The 10,168-nt window shown below is 47.5% G+C and overlaps 1 protein-coding gene across 8 annotated transcripts in view; it reads right to left on the reverse strand.

The window, feature by feature from the left end:
• anks1b (ankyrin repeat and sterile alpha motif domain containing 1B) overlaps nt 1–10,168 on the reverse strand; it is a 110,292-nt gene that overhangs the window by 65,684 nt on the left and 34,440 nt on the right. For 7 of the 8 annotated variants that reach the window (XM_035523475.2, XM_035523474.2, XM_035523477.2 and 4 more), the window contains 5 exons: nt 9,435–9,510; nt 8,794–8,895; nt 7,697–7,819; nt 6,557–6,738; nt 4,514–4,627 (listed from right to left, as the gene is read on the reverse strand). In XM_035523475.2, the coding sequence (XP_035379368.1) occupies nt 4,514–4,627; nt 6,557–6,738; nt 7,697–7,819; nt 8,794–8,895; nt 9,435–9,510 (597 nt within the window). The remainder of the gene's footprint in view (nt 1–4,513; nt 4,628–6,556; nt 6,739–7,696; nt 7,820–8,793; nt 8,896–9,434; nt 9,511–10,168) is intronic. The other variant, XM_081712525.1, reaches the window with a different exon arrangement.

Here is a 10,168-nt window from a genome sequence, read left to right on the forward strand (position 1 = left end):
TTAGTGAATGATTCTGGAGCATGTGTAACACATGGAAGGCCAAGCTAGCAGCCGTGCCAGAAGAAGCTCATAGAAGGCTGGATGGCTGACAGCATCCGACTAAAGACCAGCAGCTTGGAGCTGACTTCAGCCGTTACCGGCCTATGGAACAAACCACGCAGCCAAGGAGAACGCTCCGTACAGTCCAGGAAAAATAAGGCGTTCTACAGATATCCACAGCTCATCCAGCGCGAGGCCAAAACTAACAGACACCATGTTCCCCTTAGCACACACGCCATCGTTCTCATTCCTGGAACTTTCATGTCGGCTTTTGAATAATCCACCTAATAACTAAGTCATATGTACCCACCCACTGGGAGGTGGGTGAGCCATCACGGCTGTGCCAACTTTCCTGCTGTCTCAGCCAGACTGAAGGATTTCCTGAACACTCATTTCACCGAGGCAATTAACCATCGCACATGAACACACACGTTCTCGCACACGGATGGACGCACGCGCGCACACACACACACACACAGACACACACACACGGACACAGATATAGTGAACAACAGGCCTGTGCGGCCACTGTGACACACTGAGGAACTAAGGGGCGTGATGAATTACATCAATCATGAACAACATTAGCCACGAGCCATGAATTACAACAACCCTACAGCTGCAACAAATGGAAAGATTATCAATATTAACACAAGAATGTATTATTATGTAGAGGCTTAATCCTAATTCCAGATAAAACAGGAACCTCCCAGGATCTTAATCAGCATAGACTAGGTGACTCCCTCTTTTAATCCCAGGTTAAAATAAATCAGCTACAGCGACACAAAACAGATGTCATATTCTGTGCCTCCGGCCGCTTTCCTACCAGTGTTCAGGTTTGTCTCCGTGAGACGTTCCAGTCTGTGACATGTCACCCTTCTCAGTAAGTGAAGAACATCAAGTTCACGCTTTGAGACACAGGCTGGAGGCACAGATCAGATGGATACTGATTACAGAAAGAGCACCTCCACAGGAGCTGACCACAGGGATGTATCTCCATAGAGATGGAGCGCTTCAGAGACGTTTCTCTACAGGAGCTGACCACAGATATGAATCTCCACAGAGGCCTATCTCCACAGGAGCTGACCACAGAGACGTATCTCCACAGGAACTGACCACAGAGACCTCTACAGACACGTATCTCCACAGAGATGTATCTCCACAGGAACTGACCACAGAGACGTATCTCCACAGAGACATATCTCCACAGAGACGTATCTCCACAGGATCTGACCACAGAGATGAATTTCCACAGACTGGATCTCCACAGAGCTATATCTCCACATAGATGTATCTCCACAGAGCTATATCTCCACATAGATGTATCTCCAGAGGAATTCTCAGGATCCATGTGACCCACGACTGCTGCCCTTTTTGGTCTTTCAGGTGACTGCTGGAAACATACTCATACAGCCATGACCAAATCCACTAAAAGTGATTCATTTTCACAGCTTTGCTAGTGTCATAAACAGTGTTCAGTAAGTCCTAGCACACCCTTAGGGTTTGTTAGCCCGCATGGACATCTGGGATTGATCAAAACATTTAGTGAACATTTGGAACACATGAGAACACTGAATCACAGAAATTTACCATGTGCACCAGTAAAATTCAGTGATTCATGGCTGCTTTTGAAGAATTACGCTGTTTATATCAAGCACTGCAATGCACAAGGCTAACTACAAATGAACCAAACACCTTAAAAGCAGCCTTTCACAATCCATTAATCATTTAGCCCACAGTAGTGTTTAGTTTCATGTATAATTAATTATACAGATTTAAGATGAATTTCTTAATTATACCCTCGTCCATGAAAAGCTTTGTGTTCTTATGTACAATTATGCTGAAAATGGGCTTGAAATCATTAGAATTAGAGTGCAATTAAATCAAAATAAAATCTGTTTTACTGAAGTTACTGAAACAGAAAGGGGGCATAAGACAGCCAAAACATAAACCCCTGGGGGGGTAAATCTAAACCCCCAGGGGGTAAAACATAAGCACCTGAGGGGTAAAACGTAAGGCCCTGGGGGGTAAAACCCTGCAGAAACCTAAAACCTAACACAGAGTGAGCCCACATACATGAAATTGTAAGTGATGGAATCTCCACATTATTATCACCATGATAATATTTGTAGGAATGGTTCCATGCACCTACACCCATAGAGCAGCATTTGCAAATGAAATGAAACACTAAAGAATGCAGATATTCCCCAACCATGAACCACGAATCATACATATGCCCAAAAAAGACTGAATGGGAGAGATGGCCCTTTAGAGGCCCCTCCCCCAGCCTGGCCCCTCCCTCTGTCTCTGCTGTTATGCAGGGCTGTGTGTGATACACACATTCGCATGGAGATTTGTCAATGAGAAGTAGGCGGATATCCCACGCCTTGCACTTTATGAATCCTCTGTCTCCTAGCAACCATGAGAACCCTTCTGAGTCTTTGCTTGTGTCTTAGAGTTTGTGCGCGTGTGTGCGTGCGTATATTTGTGCGTGTGCGCGCGTGTGCGTGCGTATGTTTGTGCGTGTGTGTGCGTGTGTGTGTGTGTGTGTGTGTGTGTGTGCGTGCGTATGTTTGTGCGTGTGTGTGTGTGTGTGTGCGTGTGTTTGCATGCACGTGGCTCCCTCTTCCTGCAGAAGTGAAGAAGTGAAGGTGTGTTGAGGGTGCAGAAGTGTTACAACAGCAGGAACTCCTTCCAGAATTACCTCCTCGCTGCTCCCTGCGCCCCCTCACACAGCCATCCATGCCACCGCAGGCCTCTGTTGCCATGGCAGCAGAGGGTCCCTCACATGGATAAGCACGTGAATTGAATACGTTACCGACGGCATCATTAGCCTTGCTGTCTGATGGAGGGGGATCCCTCCTCCGTATTTTCCCATAATGCACGTGGGACAGAGGTCGTCTCTCACACGTGACGTCGTCTTAAAGAGCATAAATATTCAAACACATATCCATACTCAAACACACACACACGGATATATAACTGACATTAGAAGAACTGGCAGTGGCAAATAAACTCTTCTCTCTCTCTCTCTCTCTCTCTCTCTCTCTCTCTCTCTCTCTCTCTCTCACACACACACACACTCAAACAAACAAACAAACACACACACACACTCTCTTTGACAGCCAAAAATCTATGCATAATTATCAGATATTATCAGATAACTCAATGCTACTGTCACTGTACATGACCCTCATTATCCGTCTCTATCATATACGTCATCATTCCCTGCATATGAATTAGTCAAGAATACACTAAATGGGACCAGAAATTAAAGAACAGTCTACGTCTTCCAAGAGACATTTCCAGATAGGGCCAGGAGTTTGCTGTTTACCTCCATCAGGTTCCCATAGCAACTCAGACAAAGCAATGGTTCCAGGAAAGCAGAGTGAAACGCAAGCATATGGTACCACCACCATACTAAAAAGTTCACTGCAAGGAGATCAACACGTCCGCTAACACATTTAAAAGGTTCAGCCATTTCGGTTTGTGTCTACATATGCGCCGAAGAAACTAGCATGTGGTCACAGAGCCCTACTCATGCCCAGGTCATCTTTGTGCTACTCTCTGGTGACTCTCTGCTGTGTGTGTGTGTGTGTGTGTGTGTGTGTGTGTGTGTGTGTATGTGTGTGTGTGTGTCATCTTCAGTCCCTGTCCAAGCACATGGAAATCCCCCTAAACTTTCAGAATGCACTGTATGACCCCCGACCGCTAAAGGAAATAGTAAACAGCACTGCCAATTTCCACTACTGCAACTTATTCAAACGTGGAAACTGATGAAGAACAGATTCGGTTTTCACAAAACCCTCCTGAGCGGATCTGTGTGACTGTATGAGTGGATGTATGTTAGTGTGTGTGTGTGTGTGTGTGTGTGTGTGTGTGTGTGTGTGTGTGTGTGTGCGCGTGTCCTCTGCACCATGTCCTGCCCTAACAAACACTGTGTGTGTTCTAGGGAAGCACCAGAGCCTCCAGTCCTGAAGCACTCTGGGACGGTGGGGCTGGCTCCAGTTCCAGCCTGACCTGTCAATGGTAATGCCCGCGGCCCGCAAAGCGCTCTTCTAGTCCGAATGCATTTGGATTCCTTTTGCGTAGAAAAAAGTCTCTCTCTCTCTCTGTCCTGTGCCAAAAGTTGCCCCGTGGGTGAAATGTCTTGTTACCCGTGGTGCTCCCTGCATACCTGTCCACTCGCGTCTGCTAGCTGTGCTGAGCTGCTGGGTTCACCTTGTCTCGGCGTCTCGGAGACTCTGAGTTAATGATTGGCGGAGCGCCTCCCCGGGATAGGCTGAGGCAGGTGAGACGTGAAAGCAAAATTGGGGGGGTCCTTAATAGTGCGGGCGTTTACGTCAGCCCATGCTTGTGAGCCCATGCTCTTGTGGGGGCCTTGGTTTTGTTGTGAGAGGAAGGTGCGTGTGTGTTGGGATGTGTGTGCGCTATGTGCATGCATATGTGTGTGTGTGTGTGTGTGTGTGTGTACCTGAGTGAAGCCCAGGTTTCTGCAGCCGTTGCAGGGTGTGAGCGCCTCCCACAGCCCTGATGGACCGCACACCTTCTCCTCCTCCATTGCTATGGGTAATGGGGGTGACGGCCGCTACGAGTAGACAAGAGCAATAACATAGTTACACACACACACACACACACACACACACACACTGCCGGGAGTCATGTGAGAAAGGTCAGTTCAGCTTGTGACTAGTGGCTGAATGTGGCAGCTTTAATACCCCCGCCCCATACACACACACACACACACACACACACACACACACACACACACACACACACACACACATGTTAGTGAAACATTAGACCAGAAACCTTTGCTGCCCAAACCCTTCCTGACTAGGCATGGCAGATATGGTTAATCCAGGACTGATCCTGTTTATATGTGCGTCGGTGTGTATATAACTTAGAAGAAGACACATCAATGGTTTGGCCTTCAGTATAGTGTCAACATGTGTGTGTCCCAGTTATCGATCACATTGGACACAGACCTATAGACGCAGTGATGAAGGACCCCGCTACCCATCAGCCCCGGCTACCAGATGACTTCACGTCTATGGAACCGGATCACGGTGTTCGACGGCTGCTCACCAGCACAAACCCATGCCCTCTAGAATGACTCCTGATATGAAAATGAACCGATTTTGCACTCTAAGTAAGTGTCCTATGATCATATATACCGAAGGACACTCAACACTTGTGCTTCCAGTTTGGTGGGGCCTGCCCTCTACTGGTCACATAGTGATACTGCACATGGAATGAGACCTGTGTTGACATGGGCTTATCAAGCAGGGTAATATTCAGCAATGCAGAGAGCCATGACTTATCACCTTCAGGCTCATGTGACCTGTTGGCTGAAAATAGACAGCCTAAACAAACTCCTACTCGTACAAACTCTATCCACGGAGGCACTCTGGGAATGTTGACGATGTTTTTGTATTTGATGCATTTGATTCTATAAAACACTGAACAGAGCTTAAAAGACGCGTGTTTTTAACTGGTTTGATACATATTTAATTGGAGGACCGTTAGCGTAGGGGAACATGCCTCAGATAAGTATGGCATTCCACAAGCCTCCTGTACTTGGCCCACTTTTCATTGTACCTTTTGCAACAGGGTCAAATATCGAAGTCAATTTTCATAGCTATGATGATACATAACAATGTTCTACATATCTATAGATGATATATCGGATGATGTCACTACCGTCAATAACTTAGTAACTTGTCCGCCCAGCATTTTTCACTGGAGGAACAGCAAGTTCTTAAACCGTAACAGAGATGTAACAGACATACTTTCGATCGGTAGTTAAGCCCAGAGAAAAAAAGGTGTATGACAGATTTGGAAATCTGTCTATGCACAAAAGCTGAAGTCAGAGTTCTTGGTGTTATTCTGGACAGGCACAATAATAACATCAGGAAACTGCTTCCTGTCATTTTAGCAACGAAGCTCTCGTTTGGCTCAAAATGGATCCCTGCTTTTGTGCTTACTTGCCTCGACTATCGTATCGCATTGTTCACAAGACAATAACAAACTACAAGAATACTAACGCAGACTAGAAAACAAGATCACATTAGACCAGTTTTATCATCATTCCACTGGCTGCCTGTTTACTTTACAACTAACTATAACCTTTTACTAATAGTTTTTAAATCTCCCAGGCTCCCAGCCATGCGGGATTCGTATCGTGAGGGTTCGAACACACAATCTCCCTGTGAGAGAGCATCACACACCACGAATGAATATTTGTCAGACTCCTTCTTTCATTGTTTATAAAAAGGGAACCAAAATTAATTTAGCAATTTACAATTTTACTGGCCAATTATTTATGTTACTTGCACACTACTTTAAATAATGTGCATATTTGTCATTCAAATGTTCACATTTTTTTCTGTCAGTGTTCTTATTTGCTGCATGTTTTACTTTTTTCCCTGTTTCACTATTTGAATAGAATTGTTGTTTCTTGTTGTGTAATCACAGCACTGAGCTGCTCATCAGGGCCCTGCCCTGTGTGGCCCACCTTGGCGGTTCGGGCGAGCGTGCCGCACCGCTCCTCGTCGGACAGGCGTCCACTGCTGAAGCTCTCCACGGAGTGAGAGTGCGACGAGATGGTCTGACAGAGCTCCTCAAAGGAGTAGTCCCTGTCTCGGCACATCTTTATCTCGCTCAGCAACTTGGACAGCTCCCCTGTCACCGTGTCATCTGGAGAGAGAGACGGAACACGTGGAGCGCTGTGGACTCCATTAGGAATACTGTTAGGACGCCGACTTAACGACAAGAACTGAGAGATGAAAGCTGGACTCCACGAGCAAATTTCCACTCGTGGGTGTGTGTTTATGTGTGTGTGTGTGTTTGTGTGTGTGTGTGTTTGTGCGTGTTCGAGCGCATGTGTGTGCATTCATAAAAAGAGAGGAGAAAGTATTCGAAGACCTTGGCTCACTTCTCCGCTCACTCACTTCTCTCTCCCTTCGTCTCCTTCTTTCTTGACTATTTTCTCTCTCTACGTCTCACATTAAACCCGCTGAGTAAGGGCTGGACACCCCTGAGCTGTGTACTGGAGTGCGCTGACACCTCTCGCACTCGCAACCCTTCGCCTTGGCCGTAATTGAGAGCATTAAGGGAGCCCGGTGAAGGCCAGTGAAGCGCACCGAATCAGCACTCCTGACCAGTCACGCCCACACAATGAGCCGTGATGCTGCACCACTGCACATTCACCACAAGGGGCACTGTTGGCCGGGTTATGGGCAGCCGGCTCGGCAGTATATATGCTGAGAACACGTTCTGCAGTCTTTACCAGACTTAATTTATTTTTTTGAGAACCGTGTATTTTACAACTGAGGCGAGTGTAACTTTCCTCTAGCTTGCTTGTTATTATGTCACAATTGTGTAAATGGCTAATTTTATGTTCTTAGAAGTTTTGGAGATATATGATTTCTTCAAAATACCAACCATGCCCTACTCTGTTCCGGAAAGTGCTGTATAATCTGTGTTGGAAATAAAGTCATTTAAACAAAAAAAAGTCATCTCCTGGTTGTAGTGACATGAATGAATGCGAATGAGCTGCAGTACCAAGCTTGACCACTTTGTGCTGCTCTTGCCTGTCCTGTGTCCACCTCAATGAGGATCAGTAGTGTAAACACACACACACACACACACTTACTTTTGTGTCTGAGGGAAGGGGAGGCAGCAGGGGAGGATACAGAGTTACGAGGTGCAGGTACAGGACACTGACGAGCTGGCTCCTCTGTGACACGGCTTCTCTCGCTCTCTGCCATCATGAACTCTACCGAGAGAGAGAGAGAGAGAGAGAGAGAGAGGGAGAGAGAGAGAGAGAGAGAGGGAGAGAGAGAGAGAGAGAGAGGGAGAGAGGGAGAGAGAGAGAGAGAGGGAGAGAGAGGGAGAGAGAGAGAGAGAGGGAGAGAGAGAGAGAGAGGGAGAGAGAGAGAGCCATCACACAAACGTACACTCACACACACTCGCAAACATAACAGGATGTGAAGAGTGAGTGCAGCGCTTGGTGCCACCACTGCAAATGAACGAGACAACCACAAAGAGGTCAGAGGTCATCCTGGTATTGGGCTTACTGATAATTCACACTATGGAATTCCTAGCAAAGAGTTCATGCGAAACCCAAAAAACACGTCAGACCTTTTAAGCACGAGAAATCCTTGGATTAAACTTTGGCCTGCACACGCGCCCGGTTATAAACTACAGCTTGCTACGCACTCTGTCAAAGAGAGGACCCAAACAGCCTCTGGCCCTACAGCTTCAGAGCTGCTTGCTTGTTTTGCGGGTAACCGCATGCAGCCGAGTCTCTGGGACGTAGCCGAGCCGCAATGCAGCGCGTTTGATGAGCGATCCATGCCGAGAGGCTCCTGGAACAGCAGTGTCTTGCGCAACTCTTAAGAAACTCCAGATGACACGGGAGGGTGAGGTGGCAGTGATGCAATACTCCCCGTATCGTATCGGAGCATCCCTAAGTACATTGGCGTGCCTGAGTATTCCGAGGTTGTGTGACGAGAATTCCGGTAATCAGCCATTGTTCTCTGTGCTACAGAAGCATCCCCCGACAGGCACTATTAATCAGCAGGCATCCGTCCACACAGAAACCACACACACCCTCATCCACGTGGGCACGTGTGTGTGATTGGAAAGGGGGGAAGGGCTCGCCAGGCTAATCACAGGATAGATTTTCGACTGAAAGATTCTTGTTCATGAAATTGTGTGTGTGTGCGTGTGTGTGTGTGTGTGTTTTACCTTGTATGAGAGCGGTGATTTGTTGTGATTTCTGGGCTGGGTGCTCTTTAAGTATCTCTAGTGCCGTTTTTCCTTGACAGTCTTTAATGTTGACATCGATCCCTGAGAGAGAAGGAGAAAGGGAGAGAAATTCATGAGACAACTGAGACTAATGTCCTACCAGGATGTCCTCTATTACAACAGCACTCATCTAGACACCCGCTTCACACACACACACACACACACACACACACACACACACACACACACACACACACAGAAGAAGAAGATAATTTTAAGAAGTCATTAAAAGGCCATTTAAAGAGCATTTATGCACAGTGTTCTTTCTGTGAGGAAGTGTACAGTATTAGTAGTACCTGGTACAGCCTCTAAATGATATGCTTGATTCAGTTCAAAAAGACACTATGAAATTTAAGAGGTTTCCACACAATAAGCCGACAACAGTGTGCAAAGCCCATTCTGTAGAGCAGGAAGTGCTGAAGTCTCCTGCTTCCTATTACACAGATGGCTGTGAGAAGGAAGCTACAAGGTCACATGTCCAGAGCCTCACACACACACACGGAGGCCAGAGGACACGCGCGCAAAAAAAGTGGCAAAGTTTTGTTTGTTTGCAGCCAGCAAGAGGAAGAGGAACAACATACCTGAGTTAAGCAGGAGTCGAACTACATCCATCTTCCCATAGAGAGAGGCCTCATGGAGCGCACTGCCCTTCTCTGTCTGGGAGAGAGAGAGAGAGAGAGAGAGAGAGAGAGAGAGTCGAAACATTAGAAACAAACATAAGTGTACTGTACATACACTCTGGAGTATAACTGATTTTCCCAGAACATGCGTGTATTTGCGATCAGAGAGATGAAGCTGTCCTCTGGGATGATTTGCCGAATCATTTAAAATTATCCTGCGCTTGCTCTCAGTCTGGGGTTTGTCACGCCATTACGCACAACAGTCTCATGATGTGCAGAGTTACGGAGCTGAGTGACAGGGCTGGGGGCGGGGCCACAGCGTGCGGCAGTTACAGAGAAAGCAGGGGACCGGCGAACCCCTGCGGGGCGTAAAAACGGAGCGAGGGAGGGGGGAGCCAAACCCAGAAAGAGAGGGGTAGGAGGAGCTTCTCGCGCCGGCGAGCAGGAGCGCTTTAACAACGCACCAGGGGACCCGCGCGCGCTGCTCCGCTTTCGTCAGGAAGGCAGACGTGTCCCGTTGGCCTTCATTAAATCCGAGGCGCTGTCGCCGCGCTGTTCCCTCACGCATGAAATCCTCCCCCCACAGATCCGTACTACGCCATACGGCCCACCTCTCTTGCCAATCCTGCCCCGGATGCCTCGGGCTGCGCCGCGCACGTCTGGGAGGTTTGTGCGTGGATGTAAGAATCTGTATT

This window comes from Electrophorus electricus, chromosome 4 (genome assembly GCF_041902795.1).
Source record: "Electrophorus electricus isolate QZ-2024a chromosome 4, ASM4190279v1, whole genome shotgun sequence".
Lineage (NCBI taxonomy): Eukaryota > Metazoa > Chordata > Actinopteri > Gymnotiformes > Gymnotidae > Electrophorus > Electrophorus electricus.